General features: G+C 49.8%; 1 protein-coding gene across 3 annotated transcripts in view; it reads right to left on the bottom strand.

Moving 5' to 3' along the window:
* The window catches only part of ACSBG1 (acyl-CoA synthetase bubblegum family member 1), a 450,391-nt gene that overhangs the window by 54,011 nt on the left and 370,002 nt on the right, over nt 1–26,378 (bottom strand). For all 3 annotated transcript variants that reach the window (XM_069222050.1, XM_069222049.1, XM_069222051.1), the window contains exon 10: nt 23,139–23,372. In XM_069222050.1, the coding sequence (XP_069078151.1) occupies nt 23,139–23,372 (234 nt within the window). The remainder of the gene's footprint in view (nt 1–23,138; nt 23,373–26,378) is intronic.

Genomic DNA, 26,378 nt, shown 5'->3' with positions numbered 1-26,378 from the left:
AGGACCAACACCTGCAGACCAACAATCTAACCCATCCCTACAGTCACTAGAAAACACACTCATGACGCATTCTGCTCAGTTGGAGAAAGTATTACAGGCGATCTTGGACACTAAGGGGGTCATTCCGACCCGGAGCACCGCCAACAGGCTGGCGGTGCCCCGCAGGGCATTCTGACCGCGGCGGTTTGGCCGCGGTCAGAAGAGGAAAACCGGCGGTCTCCCGCCGGTTTTCCGCTGCCCTGGGAATCCCCCATGGCGGCGCAGCTTGCTGCGCCGCCATGGGGGATTCCGACCCCCTCACCGCCATCCTGTTCCTGGCGGCTCCGACCGCCAGGAACAGGATGGCGGTGAGGGGTGTTGTGGGGCCCCGGGGGGCCCTGCAGTGCCCATGCCAACGGCATGGGCACTGTAGGGCCCCCCGTAAGAGGGCCCCACTTTGTATTTCAGTGTCTGCTTTGCAGACACTGAAATACGCTACGGGTGCAACTGCACCCGTCGCACCTTCCCACTCCGCCGGCTCCATTCGGAGCCGGCTTCCTCGTGGGAAGGGGTTTCCCGCTAGGCTGGCGGGCGGCCTCCTGGCGGTCGCCCGCCAGCCCAGCGGGAAAACCAGAATGGCCTCCGCGGTCTTTCGACCGCGGAGCGGCCATTTGGCGGTTCCCGCCAGGCGGGCGGCTACCGCCGCCCGCCAGCCTCAGAATGAGGCCCTAAGTCATCTCTAGAAAACAGAATTGACGCAGTTGCACAAGACTTGAACCTCCTACGAGTGGACCACCGAAGTCTAGCTGAAAGAGTGAAAACAACTGAAGCTGAAATATCCGACTTAACCCCAATGGCGCAAGGAAACCAAAAACAGATCCAACGCATGGACGCGGAGCTGAAGGTACTCTGGAGGAGATCGGAGGAAATGGAGAGCAGGGCGCGTCGCAACAACGTGAGGTTTCTGGGCTTTCCAGAAAGTATGCGACAACCGGAATCGGAAATCTCCTTGGAACAATGGCTAATCAAGGAGGTGTTAAATGGGGCTCCATCCACATTTTTCTCAGTTGAAAGGGCTTACAGAATCCCGGGTAGACCCCCGGCCCCTGGCCAGCCCCCTAGACCACTGATTGCTAGAGTCCTGAACTACAGAGATCGGGATGCAATATTGCAACAATTCCGCAGCAAAGGCCCATTTAAGTATGAAGATTCGACTATTAACGCATACCCAGACTTCACACAGGAGGTGCAGAACCAACGCAATTCTTTCGTCAAAATTAAACTACGCCTACAAGAGCACAACATAAAATATGCCTTGCTCTTCCCTGCGAAACTAAGGGTAGTAGCGGAGGACCGCACCCACATATTTACAAACCCTGAAGATGCCTGGACATGGCTACATGCCAAGGGCCTAGCCCATCCCCGGGAAGACACGGAAGGGGATGAGAAATGGCAAACTCCTGCTGCAAGGAAGCGATCCAAAAGATGAACCAGAGGCCAGCCTAACGACTGGCAGGCAGCAGAAGAAAGAGCAAAAGTGCTGAAAGAGACGCCGTTACACATGCAAAGCAACTGTGCAATTGCTAGGAAACCCCCAGAGCCGGGATCGGACTCAGACACGGCCAGTTCCACATCTACAATAACAGGAGAACTAGGTGGGCCGAAGGTCACCCCCAGATCCGCTGACGAACTTTAAACTACACACATTCACCCTGAGAGACCTCCAGCGACGATGCTCGTAACCTGAAAACTTACAGAGACTCTGTGGTACCGGCGAGGCGTGGGGACAATGCGCCTCCAACAATGTGTATCTTTAATATCACGGTTGGCGGAGCGGTGCTGGATGGAACAATCTTACGTCTCGAGGGGCGCCCAATGGTATTAGCAGACTAAGGTGGTCATTCTGACCCTGGCGGTCTATGACCGCCAGGGTCGCGGATGACGGAAGCACCGCCAACAGGCTGGCGGTGCTTCATAGCCCATTCTGACAGCGGCGGTAAAGCCGCGGTCAGAAAACCGGGGCCAGCGGTTTCCCGCCGTTTTTGCCCCGGCTGGGCGAATCCGCCATGGCAGCGCTGCAAGCAGCACTGCCATGGGGATTTTGACCCCCTTACCGCCAGCCTGTTTCTGGCGGTTGTCACGGGGTAACAGGTAACGTCCTAGCAGACAGTGAAAAGTGCGACGGGTGCAACTGCACCCGTCGCACGGCCGCAACACCGCCGGCTCCATTCGGAGCCAGCTTCTGTGTTGCAGGCCTCCTTCCCGCTGGGCCGGCGGGCGCTAACATGGTTAGCGCCCGCCGGCCCAGCGGGAAGGTTGGAATGCCGGCAGCGGTCTTTTGGCCACGTAGCGACACACAAGATAGATCAAGGAGGGAGATATGTAGTGGTGGAGGGCAGACTAGACGGCAGACAAATAGCAGTGTTCGGCATATACGCCCCAAACAGTGGCATCACGGGTTTTCTCACCACCCTCACTCCAACATTACTGTCCCACCCCATGTCCCTAGCCCTCTGGGGCGGCGACTTCAATAGCACCCCATCTGCAGTATTGGATAGAACTAGTGCCTATCCGAGCTCACTAACTAACAGGAAACCCACAGGTCCCCTGCAAGAATGGGCAAGCGTTATGAGACTCCATGACATATGGCGACTAGGTCACCCAAAACAAAGAGAATATTCATTTTACTCGGCACCACACAGCACCCACACCAGAATAGACATAATATGGGGCACTCGCGAAATAGAGGCATTGGTTACCGAATCGGAATACTTAGCAAAGACACTGTCGGATCAGGCGCCATTGAGAGTAACACTGAATTGGGGAAGGACACGCCAGGCAGTCCCCACTTGGAGGTTCCAGGCGGAGGCATTACAGGACCAAGCATTTGCCGAATCATTGGGAAAATCTATAAGCCAGTATTGGGATATAAATGCTATGTCCGCAACAACACGGGCGACAGAGTGGGACGCCCACAAAGTAGTAGCACGCGGAGTATGTATATCCACCATGTGGGGAGTGAGACGCTCTTTACAGGCAGAGATTGGCAAACTAGAGAAGGAGCTCAGGGCAGCGGAAATAGTGGTAGCACTAGGGGAAATCCCCAATACTGTCCTAAAAGAAAATCGCTCAAAATATAATGACGCAGATAGCAGACTCCGCTGTCATGACTACCACTATTACTTAACTAGGTTGCAAACGGAAGGGGACAGATCAAGCAGAATGCTAGCATGGCTACTTCGCGAAGATAGACAGCAAGCTCCGATAGGTGCCATCCGAGTGGGCGCGCAGGATATGGCTACCACACAAGTAGAAATAAACGAGACGTTTAGGAAATATTGCGCAAACTTATACACTAAACGCACCTCATGCACTGCTACACAACTCGAGGCTTTTCTCGCCGATTCCCTTCTGCCCCAACTATCACAAACAGATAGAGATATAATCGAAACCCCCATAACAATAGAAGAAATAGAACTAGCCCTTGCGCAGCTGCCCAGGAATAAAGCGCCTGGGGCAGACGGCCTCCCCTCGGAATATTATAAAGCCTACCTATCCTGCCTGAAACCCCACCTGCTAGGAGTGTTCACAGAAGCGTGGACTAAAGAAAGCTTGCCCATATCCCAAAGGGAAGCTATGATAGCGGTACTCCCTAAACAGGGCCGGGACCCCACGGATGTCAAATCCTATAGACCACTATCGCTTCTAAATACAGACTGCAAAATATTAGGCAAAATACTAGCTAACAGACTAGCTGCCCTCATGCACTTATTGGTGCACGCAGACCAAAATGGCTTCATCCCAAGGCGCAACACCTTCCTAAATATTCGCAGACTACTGAGCATAGTGGGGGACACTCCCTGTGATGCACAAGAGGAAATGGTGCTCTCACTAGATATTGAAAAGGCCTTCGATACGCTTGAGTGGGATTTCCTACTGGCCACGATGGCTCGCATGGGAATAGGCCCCAATTATATTCGCTGGGTCCGGACACTGTATTCCAATCCAAGCGCGAGGGTGAAGACGGGCGGGGTGATCTCCGACAGCTTCACAATCTCCCGGGGCACACGGCAGGGCTGCCCCCTATCCCTGCTATTATTTGCCATACCAATGGAACCGCTAGCGGCAAGAATACGTCTCATGGAACATGAATGGGGAATAATCAGGAACGGGCTATATCACACGGTCTCATTATACGCAGATGATGCCTTAATATATATCAGGAACGGCCGCGCAGTTATTCCCTCTGTAATATCCTTATTGGCTGAGTTTGGAAGCCTGTCAGGCCTTGTGGTAAACTGGGAAAAGTCCTGTGCGTTTCCCCTGGTAAAGAGGGCACCCAATAATCAGGATGTTCCTCAGATAGGGCGCCTAAAGTGGTGCCCGACAACATTCAAATATCTCGGGATAAACATATACCACGACACAGAAGATCTAAGAGATGGGAATCTAGAGAGGGCGCTAACCTCCATAAAAGGCTCCTTGCAGTTCTGGAACAAGCTCCCGCTCTCGCCGCCCGGCAAGGTGGTGATTGCCAACATGTTGATCCTACCTAGGCTGCTATATTATTTTGCGGCCTTGCCGATAACTATTCCCAATAGCTTCTTTAGCAACTTAAACACAGCTTTGCTGCAGCTCATCTGGGGCGGTGGCAGAGCATGGGTGGCTCTAACCACGCTGCAACGCCCGCTGGATAATGGCGGCCTGGGAGCCCCCAACTTTGAACGATACTATGCAGCTGCACAACTTCAGTGGGTCCAGAATTGGATCCACAAACCAGAGCAGGCAGAATCCACGAGCCTGGAGCCCCGGCGGAATGGGAACCCCCTTATAGGATGGCTGACATCTAAGCTCCCCAAGACGGAACAGGTCAACCCACTGCTTGCAGTTGCGCACGTGTGCTGGGCTAAATTTGTGCAAAAAGGAGCGGATAAGCTCCCTTACTCCCCACACATACCACTGAACTATTTATTGGCGGGGACTGCAACCGGAATACGAGCTGCGCGGGCGTGGAGTGAAGCAGGAGTACAGACAGTGGGAGATTGTTTTTAAGATGGCAAGTTAATGTCATTCGAGGCTCTCCAGGCCCTCACAGAGATAAGCCCCGGACAGTTCCTGACATACCACGTCATATGCTACGAAATTAGAAAAATATGGGGGGCAGGTATCTCGGAACCGGCGATCTCCCCTGTGGTCCACCATCTTTTTCAACATAATGACCAAATAAAAATAATACCCAGCCTATACAGAACCCTCAACAAAACTCCAGAGCCACAGGCGGAGAAAGCCTGGGGAGATGGAACGCTGTACTCCCAGCCCCGATCCCACTAGTGGTCTGGCCAAAAGCCACCCGCGGCGTGTCAAGGAATCCCAGATTTAGGTACACCCAATTCAAATTCACGCATCAAACATATCTTTCCCCAGCCAGGATAAAGCGAATGTTCCCCGATTCTGAGCCAGTATGCCCTAGATGCAAAGCACCGTCAGCACCCTTCTACCACATGGTATGGGACTGCCCTAATATACAAACTGCCTGGGCGGAGGTGGTAAGGGAGACATCCGAGTTAACGGGGCTCGTGTTGACAGCAGACCCCGGGTCCTGCCTACTGGGACTGAGAAAGAGACCAAAAAACAAAGATACCTACACAAGTTTGTAGACCTAGCCAATTTAATGAACAAAAGATTAATAGCGATACACTGGAAAGCCCCCAAAGCTCCTGATTGTAAATCTTGGCAACCTCTAATACTACGTTGGGCTCGTACTGAATACCAGGTACTAAAAAGAAAGGTGCGCGAGGGGCAACAACATACAGGGTGCACTACCTGGGAAAATCTGGTAACCAAATTGGAGGCCAAAAACGACGAGATGCCCCCATGAACCAGGGAACACATACCCGTAATAACTGCGATATAAATCTCTCTGCTTCCCCCACCAGAGAGATATAACCCACAGAGCGCCCAGGCACTACAGCACATACACCTCACCCCCTACCCCCACTTGTAGTAACAACCCACCAGCTCTCCAACACAAGACTACCACCGATGCACGGGGCGCAGCATCACCCGGGTAGCCGTCCGCACTCACCAATCTGAATGGAGCCCCCATTAGTCGGCCAGGGAACTTACACTCAGCAAAATAGGGTCCACACTGGTCACGAGCGAACACCTTTAAAAGATAAATAACGAATGATAAACTCATGGCAAGTGCATCTAGAAATGATACTGTAGAACTGGAAGTGTTCCGTGTCGTGTTTATTGGGGGGGTTTGCGATTGTTAAATGGTTTTGATACTAGATATTGCTCTGGGCGATCCTGTTGTTGAAATTGAACAGACTGTATTGCATATCTGAAACATAAAATCAATAAAAAATATTTTTTTTAAAAAACCCTACTGAACAGATTTACACAAAATCACATGAAGCACTGTGGACCAAGATCTAGCCTCCTGCTGGATTTGGTGTAATTCTGTTCAGCAGTTTTTGTTGTAGCATGTCTTAAGGAAATCTATAGAAATTGCATTTTGGGACCCGCCTTTTTTTTTGTGGACCCGCTTGATGGATCACCTCGAAACTTTCTTATTGGAAAGTTTGGTGGAGATTAGTCAAACTGTGCCACAGTTATTATCAACACAAAAACGCTTTTCCTATGGTACAGCTGACCTGCAACTACCTAGTGGTGACACCCACTAGGTAACTATTTATATGTGTGTGTATATTTTTTTTTTTCACTTAAAAAACAAAGGTTTCAGGGACGTTATAGTTAGGTTCGGAACATATTTGCACAAAACCATTTGAAAATTTGAAATAACTATAACTGCTGAATTTCTCTGGTTTGTGCGAGTAAATTCAGAACCTAACTGTAACTTCCATGTAATCTTTGTTCTTTTTAAGTGAATTTCTAAGTTTTTTTAATTTTATTTCCTAACTATAACATCCCTGTAATCATTGTTGGTTTCAGTGAATTTTTATGTTTTTTTTAACATAAAGTAATTTTAATTACTATACACTAATCCAACCACCGCCAATCACAGCCTTTGGCCATGCGCTGTGGGGTTGGCCGCAGGGCATTCGATGTTCCATCATTAGGAATGTTTAACAGTCAAAACACTAGAAAATAAACAGACACAAGACCATGAGATACTAGGATTTGAACCTTCATCCAACTGAGTGACAGTCCAAGAACTTTACCATTAGGCCTAAAGTGATCCTGGTTTACTCTTTATCAAAACATAACTATGACATTCGAACCAAACATCTTGCTAGTTTTACGCTTTGAAGTCATTGTATGGAGAAACCATTGCAATAACAATCTTTCTCTCTCTCTCTCTTCCATCACATGATGGTATGGAAGAGTGAGGGAGAGAGAGGAAGTGAGAAATTGAGAGCGAGAGAGAAAGAGAGAGACAGAGAAAGAGAGAGAGACAGCGATTTAGAGAAATAGATTGAAAGAGAGAAGCTGAGAGAGGGATAACGAGTTTTTTAAGGCCTTGATGAATGATATACGTAGAATGAGATATTTCTGGACAAATTAAAAAGAAAAATGTATTTGTCAATTAAAAAGAGTGAAATCACCTTTCAGTGTGTACTTTAAATATTTCAAGTTGAAAAGAAACTAGGACAGGGAAATGACCACAGCCTTACCTAGACTGGAACCCTCAACCTTCAGTAGGAGTGTCTGAGACCTTAACCACAAGGCCAGAGGTGAGTCCTTACTGTGTTGTGTCCACAGTTCAACACATCTTCAATCCACAGATTTTGATGGGAAAAAGACTTTAATGTTCCATTACTAGAAATGTTTAACATTCAAAACAGTTGAAAATAAATAGACACTCTTCTGTGAGATACTAGCATTTGAACTTTCAACCTACTGAGTGGCAGTCCAAGAGATTTACTATAAGGCCTAAAATGTCCCTGGTCTGTTGTTCATCAAAATGTATCTATACCATTTGAACCCAACATGTTGCCAGTGTGACACTTTGAAATTATTGCATGGAGAGACGACTGAAATAACAATCTCTCTCTCTCTCTCTCTCTTCCGTCCCTTTATGGGATAGAAGAGAGAGAGCAAGTGACAGGGTCGCAAGGGGGAGCCTGAAGGGCCCCCCCGGTCCTAGCCGGTTCCTGGCTCCTTCAGGAGCAATATTTTTATGAAAAGATGAAAACTCTGCTTTCTGCAATCAGGGCTGTTTGATATCTCCTGCTTACAGAAAGCGGAGTTATGTTTTCTTTTGCTGGGTCGGAGCTGTCAGCTCCTACCCAGCAAAACTAAATAGTTGTTTCTCTGAGTGGGCACCCGGAGACAGAGTAGGATCGGTCCTTGGGGACGGCAGTAGCCAGGGTCATGTATGGCAGCACCAGGGGGGCCGCAAGACCCCCCATCCAATGTTGTATTTTCCCTGGGAGGTGTGCAGTCCCCTGGGCTGCAGAGGGGCTGTGCAGCTCCCCTGCACACAATTCAATCTTTGCCCCGGGGAGTTAGAGGTCCCCAGGGTTGCCGGGGGGGGGGGGGAGGTGCAGGGCTACTTGAAATGGCCCTCATTTTTATTTCTGATCATCCCAGGGAGGTGGCGATCCATGGGGATAATGCAAGCCCATAGGAGAGGGGCCCTGGGTACCCCCTCCTTTTTAAAGCGCAAATGCCCCAGGACCTGGCCCAACCGGGAGCAAAAGAAAAGAAAAGGGAGGGAGACCGCCTTTAAAATATATATATATATTGGGACATTTAAGAAAATGCTTTTTAGCCTTGTCTGGGTCCCTGAGGGAACCCTAGACCAAGGTTAGGGGCTCAGGATGACCCTACCCTGGCCCCTTTTCTTTTTTTTAAAACTTTTTTTGTGGAACCTGGCTGAAGCCCAGTCCCAAGATGGCTGCCAACACTACCTTGTTGAAGTGCTGGCAGACAATCAGATATCAGCACGTAGACAGCTGGATCCACGTCCCTAGATATCTATATTTTTAAACTATAATATCTCCAAAACTACTGAAGAGATTTACACCAAACCACAAAAGGCACACTTTCCTGAACAACAGCTAGCTTTCTGCCAAATTTGGTGTGATTCCGTTCAGCGGTTTGGGCTATGGTTGTGTTCGGTAGTTTGAAAACTCCCAATGATGTAGAATGGGGAAAAGGTGGTTTGGCACGCCCCTTTTTCTCGGCCCCACTTGACAGATCACCCCGAAACTTTCAAGACAGCAGCTGAACTGACCAAAGTACACGTTTTGAAAAATTTGTCAAGATTTATCAAACGGCGCCACAGTGTTTGGCAAATGAAAAAACACTCTGGCCCATATTTGTACTTTTTGACGCAAACCAGCGCCGGCGCTAGTGTGCGTCAAAACTTTTACCCCCAGCTAACGTCATTCCTACGCACCATGCGGGCGCCTTATTTAAGGAATGACGTTAGCCGGCGCTGCGGACTGGTCAGAGTAAAAAAAAAATTACTCAAACCAGGCAGCTCCGACGTTGGGGAAAATGGGGGTTGAGCGTCAAAAAATGGCGCTAGTCAGGTTTGAGTAAAAAATCATGCCTCAAACCGGACTTGCGCCATTTTTGGACACACAACCCCCATTGAAATGACTCCTGTCTTAGCAAAGACAGGAGTCATGCCCCCTTGGCCATTGGCCATGCCCAGGGGACTTCTGTCCCCTGGGCATGGTCATTGGGCACAGTGGCATGTAGGGGCAAATTAGGCCCCCCTATGCCACTTTAAAAAAAAAACACATACCTCAATTTACCTGTACTTACCTGGGATGGGTCCCCCATCCATGGGTGTTCTCCAGGGGTGGGCGAGGGTGGCAGGAGGTGTCCCTGGGGGCAGAGAAGGGCACCTCTGGACTCCTTCCATGGCCAGGCGTTAAAAACAGCTCACATCAGGCTGTGCGCTATTGTTTAAGGCCCGCCCACTCCTGTGTGTCAAAATGACGCAGGAGTATAAATAAGGTGCACAAGCCTTAAAGTCATTTTTTGGGCGGGAACGCCTACCTTGCATGTCATTAACGCAAGGCAGTTTCCAGCATCCCAAAAATGACGCACACGAAGGAATTTTGACATACGCGGGCTCGGGCGTTAAAGTTTACATATGGTGCAAGATTTGTGCCGAATGTGCGTCACAATTTTTGACGCACGTTCGGCGCTAACAGAGCATAAATATTCCTCTCTGTCTATGGAAAAAAGTGTCCTAACTATAACTACTACCTGGTGACTGCCAATAGGTTATACATATACATATATATATATATATACACACACACACACATATATACATATCATACTGCCGATAGCCAGTAGGTATAGTCAGGACCAACTTTTCCCATAGGCAAAGCATTTTTTTTTTTTGCTAATAAATTTGCTGCCATTTGACGAACCTTCACAAAAATGTCAAAAGTAGTGCACAAGTTACTTTAGCTACTGTCCGGAAATTCAGTGGTGATTTGTCGAGCGGGGCTGAGAAAAAGGAGGGGGTCCCAAAACGCTTTTTCCCCATTCTATTGCTATGGGATTTTGCAATCTTTAGACACAATTACAGCCTGAAACGCAGAACTGAATTACACCAAATTTGGCAGGAAGCTAGATGTTGGGCAGCAGATCATGCTTTTTGTGGTTTGGTGTTAATATGTTGAGTAGTTTCTGGTAGTTTCTGAGTTATTAGAGTGAAAGAATATAGCTATCTAGGAACACAGATCCTCTATGGATCTGCCCCGGGGGGATCCGCGGTTCTGGGCGAAAAAGACGGTCCTAATTGGCTGCCCGCAACCTAAGAGAAAAGTTACGGCTACCATTTAGTTTTTCGTGGGCCTGAGGGGGGGTATAAAGTGAAAAATGGCATAAGGGGTCAGGATTCAGGTACCATGACCCCATAGGACACATGGAGGGATCAATGAGGGACCCCTTCATGGGCCAGGAAATTGCCCAAATAGTTTTTGTGCCCGATATGCGGATCCACTGCGGTGCTCAACACGACCCCCGTGTAACTTTGCGAAGGAGTTGAAGAAACTATAACTCATGCCGTGAAGTAACTAGTCTACGACTTATAGGCCCTCATTACAACATTGGCGGTAAAAGCCGCTTACCGCCGTGCAGAAGACCGCCAACACACCGCTGCGGCTGTGGAATTCCGCCACAGCTATTATGACCCACAGCACGGAATCCGCCAAAATTCAGACACCCACACAATTCTGCCACACCAAAGGTCAGTGATAAACTGGCGAAAACAAAACCTCCACTGTCACGCCAACAGAAATACGCCCACACTATCACGACCCACGAATCCACGCGGTATTCCATTGGCGGTACACACCGCTGCGCTCAAAATACACACACACATACAAAACACAGCCACAATGGACAATTCCAAATACACACACCTGATACACATACACACACCACTCCCACATACTCAATACAATATAAAACACACACCCACATCACCCACAAACCCCTACTACCAAAAATTCTGAAAGAAGGCCAGAGAGAGACAGCACCAGAAAGAACAACATCATCCACAGGCACACAACACCATCACCCACAGAACTTCCACGCACCTCACACAACACACCACTACATATCAGCACACTTATCACCACACACTCCACCCCACACATCACCTACACCACCCCATGGCACGGCAAAGACACCCCAGGTTCTCGGAGGAGGAGCTCAGGGTCATGGTGGAGGAAATCGTCAGGGTAGAGCCACAGGTATTCGGAGCACAGGTGCAGCACACCTCAATTGCAAGGAAGATGGAGCTATGGCGAAGAATAGTGGACAGGGTCAACGCAGTGGGACAGCACCCAAGAAATCGGGAGGACATCAGGAAGAGGTGGAACGACCTACGGGGGAAGGTGCGTTCCGTGGTCTCAAGACACCACCTGGCGGTTCAGCGGACTGGCGGCAGACCCCCACTTCCTCCCCCACAAATAACAACATGGGAGGAGCAGGTCTTGGCGATTCTGCATCCTGAGGGCCTCGCAGGAGTAGGTGGAGGAATGGACTCTGGTAAGACAATTCTTAACTATTACATCCCCCATCCTACCTGCATGCCATCACATACCCCACCCTCACCCTGACCCCCAGCACTCCAACTCCTCACATATGTCCCAACATCACAAACCACACATCCCAACACCAAGCCCTGCATGCAACAACAAAGCATGGACACCCATCACTAAAGCATGCCCACTGCACATACCCATACAACCCCCTAAACCATCATCATACAAGGTCCCACACAGGAATGCAAGCACTGGGGTACACGGTCACCCACCCATTGCACACCATGACACACACAGATGTAATAACCATCCTTTTATACCCCTGCAGGACCCCTACCCAACGTCACCGGACAGGAGGGTCCACACATGTCCACACCACCAACAGAAGAGGCCCACAGTGATGACAGCAGCTCTTTCCAACTGGATCTAGATGACCAGCCCGTTCCATCGGGGACCTCTGGACAGTCGGTTGCCCTTACCCAGTCACAGGCCACCACAGACCTTCCCCCCTCTGGAAACACCAGCACAGCACCCACCCAGCGGGCCCATACCTCCATCCCCAGGACAAGTCAATCAGCTGTGTGTCCTCCACTACAGGGAACCCAGGATAACTCACCACCCCAACAACAACAGGGACCTGGGGGCAGTGGTAGTGGGCACACGGTCCAGGGGACGGAGGCCCAGGAACACAGGGGAACTGGGAGGGCTGCTGTGCGACAGGGGGCGGACAGGCCAAGGGAACCCACTCTCCACGAGGCCCACTCCTCCATCATGGGAGCCTACCACCACTCCCAGGAGACGATGGCAACGGTACTGGCCAAGTTTCAGGAGACCCAGCGCCTGCAGCAGGAACAGTAAATGGGCTTCAGGAAGGAACTCAGAACCATCAGCTCCACCCTGGGCACCATCGTAGGGGTGCTAAAGGAAGTACTGAACACCAGGAGGGACACTGTGGCACTACAAGGGGCCCCTGACACTAGCATGTACGATGAACTGCCCACCACCTCTGCCAGCGCTAGTGGACAGGACGCCCCGCCACAGGACCACCACACCAGCACCCCACCCCCTGCAGAGGGAGAACCACCCCGCAAACGGTCCCTGAGATCCAGGAACAAGACAGAGCACAATGCCAAGACCCCCGCCAAGAAATGAGACCACCCTGATTGTCATCCTACTGTCACACTTTGTCACCCTGTCCATACTTAAACTGCCCTAGCTCCACTTCCTATGCCCATATGGGCAATGCACCTGTGAGACTAATAGACTGGACTCTGTCATGGACATTCCTCCACCATCACCCCTCACCATTTCACTACCCCCTCCAATATTGAGCACTTAAATAAACACACTTACAGCACAAAACAATCTGGAGTCTGTGATTTCGAAATAGTGTATTAGCAATTACAGTGACAAAATGCTATTTCAATTGTAATGTCAACATACCTATGTCACACAGCTCTAGTCCATGAGGAATCTAAGCAGATGTCACACAGTGAGTCCCACATCTGTGAAATCGTAAAGGGAAAGTGACAACTCAGTGACCATACACTGGGTGAAAACGACAGACAGTAGACAGGTAGTAGTGTTAAAGTACATGTAGTAGGCAGGTCTGTACTCTTACCTGTGTCTCACTAGAAATATTGCTGGATCTCTGAGTCCCTGTTGTTCATGTCTTCTTCCTCTGCTTCCTCGTCTTCACTGTCCACAGGCTCCACAGCTGCCACAACACCGCCATCTGGACCATCCTCCTGCAGAAAAGGCACCTGTCGTCGCAAAGCCAAGTTGTGAAGCATACAGCAGGCCACGATGATCTGGCACACCTTCTTTGGTGAGTAGAATAGGGATCCACCTGTCATATGGAGGCACCAGAACCTGGCCTTCAGGAGGCCGAAGGTCCGCTCGATCACCCTCCTAGTTCTCCCATGGGCCTCATTGTAGCATTCCTCTGCCCTTGTCCTGGGATTCCTCACTGGGGTCAGTAGCCATGACAGGTTGGGGTAACCAGAGTCACCTGCAAATGGTGAGGGACAACTGTTAGACACACACTAACCTGGAGGGATATCCCCAGACCCGGACATCCATTCCCACTGACTAGCTTCCAGGTGCTCACCTAATAGCCACACACGGTGCCTCTGGAGTTGACCCATCACATAAGGGATGCTGCTATTCCGCAGGATGTAGGCGTCATGCACTGAGCCACGGAACATGGCATTCACATGGGAGATGTACTGGTCTGCCAAACATACCATCTGTACATTCATCGAATGATAACTCTTCCGGTTTCTGTACACCTGTTCACTCCTGTTGGGGGGGGGGGGGGGGGGGAACCAAAGCCACATGTGTTCCATCAATGGCACCTATGATGTTGGGGATGTGTCCCAGGGCATAGAAATCACCTTTCACTGTAGGCAAATCCTCCACCTGAGGAAAAACGAAGTAGCTCTGCATGTGTTTCAGACGGGCAGACAACACTCTTGACAATACGTTGGAAAACATAGGCTGGGACATCCCTGATGCTATGGCCACTGTTGTTTGAAAAGACCCACTTGCAAGGAAATGGAGCACTGACAGCACCTGCACTTGAGGGGGGATTCCTGTGGGATGGCGGATTGCTGACATCAGGTCTGGCTCCAACTGGGTACACAGTTCCTGGATTGTGGCACAGTCAAGCCTGTATGTGATAATCACGTCGCTCCTCCATTGTCGACAGGTCCACCAACGGTCGGTACACCGGAGGATGCCGCCATCTCCTCACATGTCTCAGCGGACGGTGCCTATGAAGGACAACAGCGAGCACAGAGTCAAAAAACTCAGAGGTACTTACCCACAGTTTACCAGAACACCATTCATACACAAAAGGTGGCCTGTATGTGTGTTGAGTCTAGGCCTAGGTATGTGTGACGCAGTTGAAAATGAAGCCATGTGGGCCCCTGAAATGGCGGCTGCCTGACCTGTAAAGTGGGACAATGGGATGTGAGGTAACTGCGCTGGTGCTGCACACCGTCGCAGTAGGCCGTCGAAGACCGCGGCGCAATGCTGCATTGGTTAACATTGGACCCTATGGGTCCCAGGAGCCAATGACGATGTACGCCAGCGCTGACGGTACGCACCGCCGCGGACGTGACCGCCATTTTCTATCTGTCCAATCACTCGATACCTGATCTTCGACAGGAGAGGACCTACACTGCAAGTGCTGCTGTGACCTCGGTCTGGAAGAGACAATGGCTCGAGTGTCTGGGGAAAGGGCCCCTGCCTTCACATCGGAGGAGTTGGAGAAACTTGTGGATGGGGTCCTCCCCCAGTACACGCTACTCTACGGTCCTCCAGACAAACAGGTAAGTACACAGGGAGCATGTTGTATGGGCTATGCCTATGTGGAGAGGGCTGGATGTAAGAAGGAAGGGGGGAGAGTGCTGCGTGCATGAAAGACGGTGAATGCATGTGCCACATGGAAAGGGTAGGGATGGGGGCCAATCAGTTTGACGGTGCAGTTGGTAATAACTTCTCTTTTTCCCCTGTACATTTCATGTAGGTCAGCGCCCACCAGAAAAAATATATTTGGCATGCCATCGCCAAGGACGTCCGGACCCTGGGGGTCTACCACAGACGGATCACCCACTGCCGGAAAAGATGGGAGGACATTCGCCGCTGGAGCAAAAAGACGGCGGAGGCTCAGCTGGGGATGGCCTCCCAACGTGGACCCCCTGATGTTCAAGATCCTGGCGGTGGCCTACCCGGAGTTGGATGGGCGCTTGAGGGCATCACAGCAGACACAAGGGGATGAGTACACTCTCATTCTGCTGACTTTGCGTGCAGTGGAAGTGTCGGGATGGGGGAGGTGGGCTGTGGGTTTCCCTAGGCCAGGGCGAGTTCCGTAGGCAAGGCCCCTCCGTAAGGTAGGCCATGTGGTACCCCACCCCACCTCTGTAGAGTGACAACTACAGCTAGTCATGCCCCTGTGTCATCTATGTGTGCAGATGTTGTCCATAGCCTAGTAGGCCATTTCCCAGGAATTGAACAGTGGAGCCCAAGAGCGCGGCGTAGTGCAGGGGGCTTCTCTGTCTGTCGTGTCCGCCAACGGTAGCGGTAATGCATGCACTCAACATGTCTTTCTTCTGTCCCCCCCCCCCTTTTTGTGGTCTCCCTGTTCTTGTGTGCATTAGCATCATCAGGCAGAGGAGCAGTGGCACCGGAGCACCAGGGGACTGCATCCCACATGGCCATGGAGGGCCACACTACGGACTCGGACTTCACCAGTGGGATGGAGGGCGAGGGGAGCTCCATGGCGAGGACAGGAGCTGAGACCAGTGACACGGACTCGTCCTCTGATGGGAGCTCCCTTGTGGTGGTGGCAACATCTGTGCCACCCCATCTACAGGTACAGCTGCCACCCCCCCTTCCAGCACCACCCTCCCAGCAGCCCCTCAGCCTTTTTCCCCGTGCCTGCTCACCCGGGAGGGTGGGCATTACCTTCGCCCCAGGCACCTCAGGCCCTGCCCCAGTCACCCCTGCTGCCCTCAGTGAGGAGGCCATTGACCTCCCCAGGTCCCTCACTGTTGGGCAGTCTACCATTTTGAATGCCATCCAGGGTGTAGAAAGGCAGTTGCAACAAACAAATGCATTCCTGGAGGGCATTCATTCTGGTCAGACGGCCCTTCAGCGAGCTTTTCAGACTCTGGCCTCAGCACTGATGGCAGCCATTGTCCCTGTGTCTAGCCTCCCGCCTCCAACTTCCTCCACCCTCCTGTGCCCCAGCCTATCCCAAGCACACCTACAGAGCAGCATGCACACACGTCAACACACAAGGGAAGCTCAGGCAAACATAAACACCACACATCCCACAGGCACTCACGCAAGCATCACACCCATGCAGACACACCAACATCCACTGCCTCCACTGTGTCCCCCTCCTCGTCGTCTCCCTCCTCCCTCCCAGTCTCGTCTACACTCACACATGCATGCACTACCTCTACAGCCACTACGTCCCTCTCCAGCACACCCACAACCACACCCCGCTCACGTGCAGTCACCACCCCCACTACCATTCACACGTCCCCTGTGTCCTCTCCCAGTGTGTCTGTGACGCCCCCTCCCAAGATACACAAACGCAGCCACACACCCACCCAACAGCCATCCACCTCACGACAGCCTCCAGCACATGCACCTTCACCCAAAGTCACCAAACGTACACCTCCTACAACCACCACCTCTTCCTCCACTCCCAAACCCCCTCCAGCTACCCGTCCCAGTGTGTCCCAAAAACTTTTCCTGTCCAACCTTGACCTCTTTCCCACACCTCCCCCACCCCGTCCGTCTCATAGGTCCTGAACTTGCACCTCAGCCACAACATCTCCGGGACCAGTGGTGCCTGTAGTGCACCGGCCACCAGGGCAGCCAGTGTGGCACAGAGCCACAGCACAGACAGTCCCCCACCTGTGAAGCATCAGAAGTTGGCCAGTGCCCGGCGGGAGAGGGGGAAGACTCCAGCCACCAAAGCCGCTCCCAGGGGTCCTGGTGGGAGTGTGGAGTCAGCTGTGACACCTTCCAAGGTGGGGAAGGGCCACAAGAAACCCGGCAAGTCTGGGAAGAGCAGCACGGCAGAGAAGACCGCCATCATCCCCGCTGCTCAGGAGGCCACCTCCAGCACAAGCCCAGCTGCCCAGGACAGGACCGCCAGCACAAGCCCAGCTGCCCAGGAGGGGCCCGCCAGCACCAGCCCACCTGCCCAGGAGGGGCCCGCCAGCACCAGCCCAGCTGCCCAGGAGGGGCCCGCCAGCATAAGCCCCGCTGGGCCATGAAGGCCTGCCAGCAAAAGCCCCGCTGGGCCATGAAGGACTGCCAGCACCTGAGTCCCTGCAATGGAGACCGCCGCCTCAAGCACCGCTGAACAGGGCACCGCCGTCTCAAGCACAGCTGAACAGGGCACCGCCGTCTTAAGCACCGCTGAACAGGGCACCGCCATCTCAAGCACCGCTGAACAGGGCACCGCCGTCTCAAGCACCGTTGAACAGGGCACCGCCGTCTCAAGCACCGCTGAACAGGGCACCGCCATCTCAAGCACAGCTGAACAGGGCACCGCCGTCTCAAGCACCACTGAACAGGGCACCGCTGTCTCAAGCACCGCTGGCCTATGGGCGGCAAGGGCACTGACGCAACTGAGTCTGTCACAGGGTGAATGATGCACTCTGGGCACCATGCCCACTCCAGAACCAGTGGAGACTGTCATCCACTACCTCTGTCCTTAGCAGGATGCAGCACTCTGGGCACCATGCCCCCTCCAGAACCAGTGGAGACTGTTATCCACTTGAGAGACTGTGGCTTTGCACTCCCCATGATTGAACAGTGGGCAACCCACCCACTGTATAGACTTGAGAGACTGTGGCTTTGCACTCCCCAGGATTGAACAGTGGGCAACCCACCCACTGTAGAGACTTGAGAGACTGTGGCTTTGCACTCCCCAGGATTGAACAGTGGGCAACCCACCCACTGTAGAGACTTGAGAGACTGTGGCTTTGCACTCCCCAGGATTGAACAGTGGGCATGTGGCCCCCTCGTGGATTTGGCGTCGTGCACTCAAGCGGCTGAGGTGCCCCCCCTTTCCCTCCCCCTGAGGTGCCTGTTTAGTTGCTCTCTGATGCCCCTGCAGTGTTCTCTCCGTCATGGTCGGGGATCTTGTGTGGGCCTCGCCCATACCGTGTGGTCCCAGTGTTCCACAGACTTTCTTAGAGCACTACCTGGACTACTATGCTTGGTATATATTTTGTAAAGGTGTATATATATATTTCTGCCTACTTGCTTTTAATATATTACAATTGTTACACTCATTTTCTATTGTCTTTGCATTCTTCCGTGGGGTTTGGGGGGTGTAACTGTGATGTATTGATTTGCATTAGTGTGTCTGTTGTAGTGGGTGAGGGTGGGGGTGTTGCGTGTGTATGTCCCTGTTTTTTCCCTCCCCTGTGTCGTAGGTGCTGTACTCACCGTGGTCTTCGCCGCCGGCGTTCGTGCTCCTGGTAGAGGAGCAGGAAGGCTATTTCAGGGAGAATTTGGAGTTCTGGATCCATGGCGTCCTCGTTCCTCGTGGGGTGTGTTGAGGTGAGCGTTTTCCCTTCGGGATTCCTGTTTCCGCCGTGTTTTTATCCGCGGTGAATCAGCCCTGGAAAAGGTGGCGGATTGGCCTGTCATAATAGTGTGGGCGGTACATTGTCTCCCGCCTGTCTGTTGGCGGTGACAGCCGTGGCAGTCGGAGTGTTAAAGTGGCTGTCTCTGTTGGCGGTTTCCGCCACGGCCGTAATTGTAATTTTTTTACCGCCGGCCTGTTGGCGATCTTACCGCCGCTTTAACACCGACCGCCAGGGTTTTAATGACCACCATAGTTTCTTAACATAAGTTTCACTGTAACTGCTGAATTTCTATTGTTTTGAGTGGGTAAAACATGAACCTAATTATTACGTTCCAGTAACCTTTTCTTTTAGGGAATTTATATATTTATACATATATAACTATATATATATATATATATATATATATATATATATATATATACAATTGCCTGATGCATACTTACCATTTAGTTGTAAAGGCATGAATGGTAAGGCAATGCATGGTAGATACATTGCGTGGTAAAGGATGCATGGTCTGGACTTAGGCCTGCACTGGGAAACCCAAACATTCTGCTACCTGGGTTTACAGGTGGCACATATGGCCAAGAAGCATTATAGATACAATATGGGCAGAGTCCTGGCAGGCGTAGAGACCTCTGTACTTTCTGGAGTAGTTTTTTGGGCTAGCAAACACAGTACGGTAGAGCTCGGGGTCCTTAAATTAGATATGGACATGGGGGGCTTCGACTGCCAGACACAGAATTATACTACAAGGCATCTCAGTTGCAAAATGCTGCTCATTGGTGCACTGAAGGCCCTAATGGGGAGAAGAGAGTACTGACAGGCACAGTGGGAGAAGATGAACTGCCCCTCTGGCTCATGGCAGGTGCATACACTGTACGCATACATGGTACGGCAGACGGCACACACATAGGTGTCAGCGGTCCACCGAGTCCCACCCCAAGCCCCATTTTCTACACGCCTACTGCTGTAGTGGTTGAGATCCATATCGGGGTGGATTGTGGGCGATTGTGAAACGCTGGGGGACCTGTACCCGGGGGAGCAGTGCATCACGTTTGAGGAGGCAAGAGAGGTGTTTGGGGTGGAACTGGACAATTTCTACACTTCGCTAAACTCACAAAAACGGGCGCCAAAATTTGGCCTGGCTTCCTTCCAACCCCACAGTCTGTTCTCACGCTGGAGGTCAGGCTCTATATCGGGGCTACCCAAGGGCTAATCACAAGGTTATGTGGAGCACTACAGTGGGAACAACCAGTGGTTAGGGTTAGTCTCAAAAGAAGTGGGGGGACTAACCAACTTAGGTAGTATGCAAGTGACATAACGGCATGTGACATTGCACATGGCACCGTAGAAAGTGACATCACAGGAAGTGACATCACAGTTGATGACTTTACAGGAAGTGATATCCTTTTGTTACTTCCAGCTGCATTGCAATCATTCTAAAATAGCACAGTGAGCTATGAAAGATTATGTGACTCCTACACCTTGTAACCATCACTGTCTTATGATGTAACAGATCCTGTACACTGATTTATAAACTTGAATGATTTGTTGTCAATGTAATGTGTACATGTGATGTAAGGCGCTGTGACACCCTGCAGTGGAATAAATAATGCTATGAAAGAAATCTAAAATAGTTGTGTTTAAATTGTTATTTTGTGTAAATACTGAGACATAGCAACATATCTGACATTCTTACAGTGCATGCATATCTCATAAACAGGAGCTGAACAAAGTCAAAATAATGGCTCTCTTAAGCAAGAGTTAAGTGCTAACAAGCTGTGTGCTTTTGTTTCCCTTCCACTGCATTTACATCTAGGTGTTAGGCTCCAGAAAGCTCCTGGACAGGATACTCAAACAAAAGGAGGCCAGAGGGCCCTTAAATTCAGTCTTTGACATGGGCCTTTGTTATGTTTGAAATAAGAAAGGCCCCTCCTTGCCCGCCCATTGTTGCTTAGATCGAAAGCAGACAACGTGCAGACTCAGCTGAATGTGTCCCTGTGATTGTAAATTACACTGGGAGGAGTTCAGCCTATTTTAAAGTGAGGCACAACTTCTTTGCAGGGTGGACGTCATCCACCCTGTGAAAATAGTGGGCGGATGCCGTCCACCCGCGTGTACCTTCGACTTGTGCCCGAATTATCTGGTTAGTAGCCTCGGGAAAGGGACAACAATTCTAGTAGGTGTAAAGCCCTTTTTTAACAAATTTAGGAAATATTGTTCTAAATAAATTCTCCTCTCGGAGTATCACCCCCTCTTTGTTGCACCCTCATATAGGTATGCTAAATAGGGGAACAGATCCTTCCATCGCTGAAATGAGCTGAAAACCTTCGTATTTTGCTTTTTAAACATTTCATTTTTATTTTTTTAAACCCGGTGCAAAAGCATAGCAGAAACAATATATTGGTATTTTACAGGCATTGCATAACATAATATATACTTCAGGTATTACAGGCATCGACAATGAATAGATATTCAACTCGTAAAGCCTTCCTATTATAACTGTAATCCCTTTTCACTTTTGCAGAGATGTACAGGGCCGGACTGGGAACCCAAAGCAGCCCTAGCAAATTTTGTCAGACCAGCCCCCACACGGTACATAGCGAGCGAGCCTAACCACTACACACTACAATGGGGCTTGGGACCTCCATACCCAAGAAAATCTGGAAAAAAATGACAGTGCATTCTACAACACATTTTTCATTATATATTCAAGTGTGTTAGTTTTTAAAGCATAATAAATAATGACCTTACAGAGCTCCAGGATACGGCAATCTTTATTGGGGTTCTTCAAGGATTCCCTCACCATCACCGTCTGACAGTGCCTCTCATCTCTCCATAGCCTCTCACTCACATGTATTTCATTTGTTTTAAAGCTCACTTCTTGCTAGCGTATGGTATTGGAGCACTTTACATCATACACACACACAGACAATGAATCATATGTGTGTGAATCAATGTATAGAAAATGTTAGATAAGACAAAGGGGAATACAAGGTGGAGGATTTACATGTCATCCATACTGGTAGGCATTTTTAAAAATGCTTGGTCTGGGGAAGCATAAACTCAGGATTCAGCACATAACACGGTGGTTAGGGTTGACTTTACAAATAAGAATTTATTTCTACCCAAATCCTTTTTAGTAAAGTTAGGACAATGAAAGATTGGTGGAAAAACATAACTTTCTAACCCAGTGGTTCCCAACCTTTTGACTTCTCTGGACCTCCCACTATATCATTACTGGAACACCAGGACCCCCCACTGAATCATTATTGGAATACGGGGACCCCCAACTGATTAATTACTGAAAGCTGGGGGACTAAGCTGTTAATATTATTTAATTTTCTAAGCAGTGGCGGACCCCCTGAGGAGGCTTTGCGGACCCCCAGGGGTCCCTAGACCACAGGTTGGGAACCTCTGTTGTAACCTGTAGCATGCAGTTTGCATGCACCTCTTTGATTGCAGTTCATTGCTCACTGTGCTAGATTATGATTGTAATTTATGAATTGCACAGTAACAAAAGGATCTCTATGACTAAAGCAGTGTTATACACATAAAATACTGTTCTGTGAGCTACGTAGTGCACGTTCTTTGCAGCAGGCATATTAACCCTCTGAACTAACTTAGATGAGTCAAAACTGCAACTAGACAAAGATCCCTCTCCAGCAGGTACATTAATCACCAGAGTTATTGTGGCATTTTTATTGTTGCTTTAAAACTGTTGGATATACAAGGTACTCTGCAGTGCCTTTAAAATTGCTGCACTGCTACAAAACCGGCCCCTCTGTACCAAAAGCGGTCCCCAACCTTGCAGCCTCCCAGGGAAACGCCCGATGCCCCATATGGCCAGTCTGGTCTTGGAGATACACACTTCTGAATTAGAAGACCCTTTTGTGTAGCGGGATGACTCCATCTGGTTAGGGTATTTTCTCACCATAAACTACCAACTAGAAGAGAATTGACTAGAACCATCGGAAAGAAATGGGAATCACTATTTTGTTATGTTGATGCTTGTTTGATCATCTGCCCTAGATCTGTGACTTACCTTCGAAGTCTGTGAACCAGGGGGCTGGACATGCAGTGTGGGCCTGTGGTTTCGCTCATTCCATATGCTTCATACAGTGTGATGTTGAGCCCCAGGAAGAATTCCAGTGTCTCCACTGCAAGTGGAGCGGCTCCGGAAAAGTGCTTCTCGCATTGTCCAAAGCCCAAGGCGCTGCGGATCTTCGAAAGCACCAAATAATCCGCCACGGTGGGTAGGAAAGGCTTGAGATCACCTCTGGTAGGAAAGGAAACCGCAATTAATTCTTTTGGATTTGGGACATTGGTAACATCCATACATTTAGTTACGCACTGGAAGGACTTCGCATAAATTGTGATATAGAGTCGATGGTGTATTGGCGTGATCTTCACCTTGCACTACTCTAGCCTTTTTCCTTGGAAACCCAAATATGTGTCTGTGATATATACATTTTTGTTACCACAACGTACACAAATGTATTAGATGTGACATCAAAAACTATTTATCTACATCAAAATGTAATTAGCATGACTATATACTAGACATCTTTTGTTTGAGTAGAACTTTCTAACTTCAAGGTCTACTGAGTGTAAAGGTATCCCTATTTAGGGTCACATCATGTAATAATGGATTTACCAAATTGTTCCATTACAAGCTGTGACCTCTGGTGAATGGACCTCATCGGTCTTAAAAATGAATACACTATTCTATAAGTCTACCTATTTTGTCTGACAAATCACTACAGTGTATATAAAATATTTAGACCTAATGCATGAAAATGACTCCCGAAATAAAAGGTAAACTGATGATGAGTTTGAGAAAAGACGTTTGTTTACTTGAACGTAAAGTTGTTTGTTGTTGTTCAGCACCAATTTCAATGGTTCTGTTGCACGTTCCAAAGTGCAGAGCGGCACACTCTCCAGAACCCAGGATCCTAGGGTTTCAGAGCACTGAGCATGAGAAGCACATGTAATAAAGCTTACAATCAGCAGAGATATATTTTATAATTTTGGTATGGGTTTGCACAAACATTTTCCAAAACATAAAGCATTAAAATAAGTCAATCATCAGGAGACGGCCAATAGGAGGCCCTGCTGAGAATATCGAAAAAGTCAAATTAAAGGCCTGAGAAATACGCAGTGACATCTCAAGACCCCATCACTAGAAGAGGTATTAGCAAAGAGTTGAAGAAAAGGGGTCAGGTACCGACCAATGAGCTGTCAATTAAAGTGAGTGCTCCAGAGATGCTGTGGGAGTGCAGGGGTCTCAGCGGAGATAGGTGGACGCTGCAGTGGGCGTGGCAGCGCATTCTAGGTCAGTGGGAGGAAGGGAAGGTGAGAAGATACACAGCGGGATGGTAGATCCACTGTTACGCAGCAGGACACCTTCATAACAGGCAGGGAAAATCAACGCTCAGATCACTATGGAAAGGACAAGGGTCATGCAAGGTGCAGTCCCTCACCTCAGGGGTCATCCGTTACCAAAGGATGAACGTACCCAGGTTGTGAATCAGCCAAGCAGGTGGTTTGTTTCTATGAATTAAGCCCGCCTTCAGAATGATCTACTTTGGCATCACAGTGATAACGGGAATTCTGGAAAAATGAGGATAGAGATGGAAGGCATCCCGGAAGAGTAGATGTTGGCAGTGAAGACACCTATCAGACTAAGGCCTTCAGTGGTAAAAGCTACACATTGAGACAGGACACACCCAGGTTTGAGAGGCAGAAATGAAAGAAGGAAAATACCTAAAGTCAGACGTTCTCTTGCTGTGCACCAAGGATCTGGAAGTTCATCACACCCCAGAACCAAGAAACACCTTCATTTCTCCACTTCAGGAGGAGCCAAAGAGACTTGTCGTCCACAAACTGCCACAAGTTACCAATCTGACTGAATACCACAATGGCCGCCACTGATGTCAGCCCTTCCATTTCTAAACAGGTGGGACTAGAATCAGATTGTATCATCCTCCATCTATTGTAATTCTCTCAATTACTTTATTGGTACATTTGTGGTTTAAAAATACATAAATATCCGCGCATTCTTACATCCGCATATCAATCCGTGGGAATGGTCGAAATAAAAATCTGTATGTGAGAAGTGGAGTCCTCCTTAATGCATTCATAGAGTGGGTGGACAGCATACTGGGAAAAAGTAGGTGGTGATTGTGGTAAAAGGCCCAGAGTAATTCTGTGAGTATGTGGGATCGAGTACAGTGCCTACCTTTCAAGATTCTGTAAGCAATGACCTATGACCTTTTAAACTGGCTGTGCCTCAGGCTCCTCTTGTCTATTGTGCCCTAGCTAAAGGACTGTCTCTTCTCGAGTAGCCTATCAGCTCCTACGGTATGGGCAGGTCACCTCTCCTTCATTGTGCCAGACCACGCACACTCATACCAGCTAGCCAGTGGCCAGCATATTCACTGATGTTATGCAGATGAGTGATGCCTGCTGTAGCCAGCGTCTCGGGCATCCAGAGACCTAGAGGGGCAGGGGCAGCCAGCTCCTGCTCCCGTCAACTCCAACCTGCCTGTGCCCTACCACCAACTCTATGGCTTACTGAAAGGTCCAGGGAAACTAAAGCAGGGGGTGGTTGGGGGGTGGTGGAGGGGCGTGCTTGGACCCAGCCCAATACATGGGGAGGGGGCAGCTCACCATCTACCCATCTCAGATGCGCTGTGACTGCCTCCTGGTCTCCGAGGACATAAAGGGGTCTAAAGGAGGCACTGTCGGGCCATGTTACCGGCACAGGATGGGGTCCTGTTGCTTCGTTTAAGAATACCACACGCAGCCCTCCACCACAGGTGAGTTAGGCCTCATATTCAATAAATATTTAATGTAATGGATGGTGGATACGGAACCATTGGTGTTTACCCTTAGCCATAGCAGGCCAGACGTGCTAAGGCCCTGTTTAAATTCCCATTCCCCTGGGGAGGACAGCATTGCTTGTTTCTTTTGGGGAAGGGAAGCCCACCAGTCCACCTGTGTAGGGTGAGATCCACATCTGCACATCTTATCACGCAAAGATAAGACACGGAGGCAGAGCCCTGAGACTCAGGGTCCCTATCTGTAGCATGCTATGAAGGCAGAGAAGAACTACATGTGATTCAGGAAGGGCCTGAAGACCGACCTCTTCTAAATTGCATTCAGCAGAACATCCTGTATGTGGTACTGGAATGAAGCATTTCAGACTTGGTGCCCCAAAGTACAGAGTGGACTCCAGCTGCTTCACCTTCAGACTTTGGGTCTCATCTAGAGTTGTCTTGAC

The sequence above is a fragment of the Pleurodeles waltl genome, chromosome 3_1, assembly GCF_031143425.1.
Source record: "Pleurodeles waltl isolate 20211129_DDA chromosome 3_1, aPleWal1.hap1.20221129, whole genome shotgun sequence".
Taxonomy (NCBI): Eukaryota; Metazoa; Chordata; class Amphibia; order Caudata; family Salamandridae; genus Pleurodeles; species Pleurodeles waltl.
This window is presented reverse-complemented; position numbering and strand designations above follow the sequence as displayed.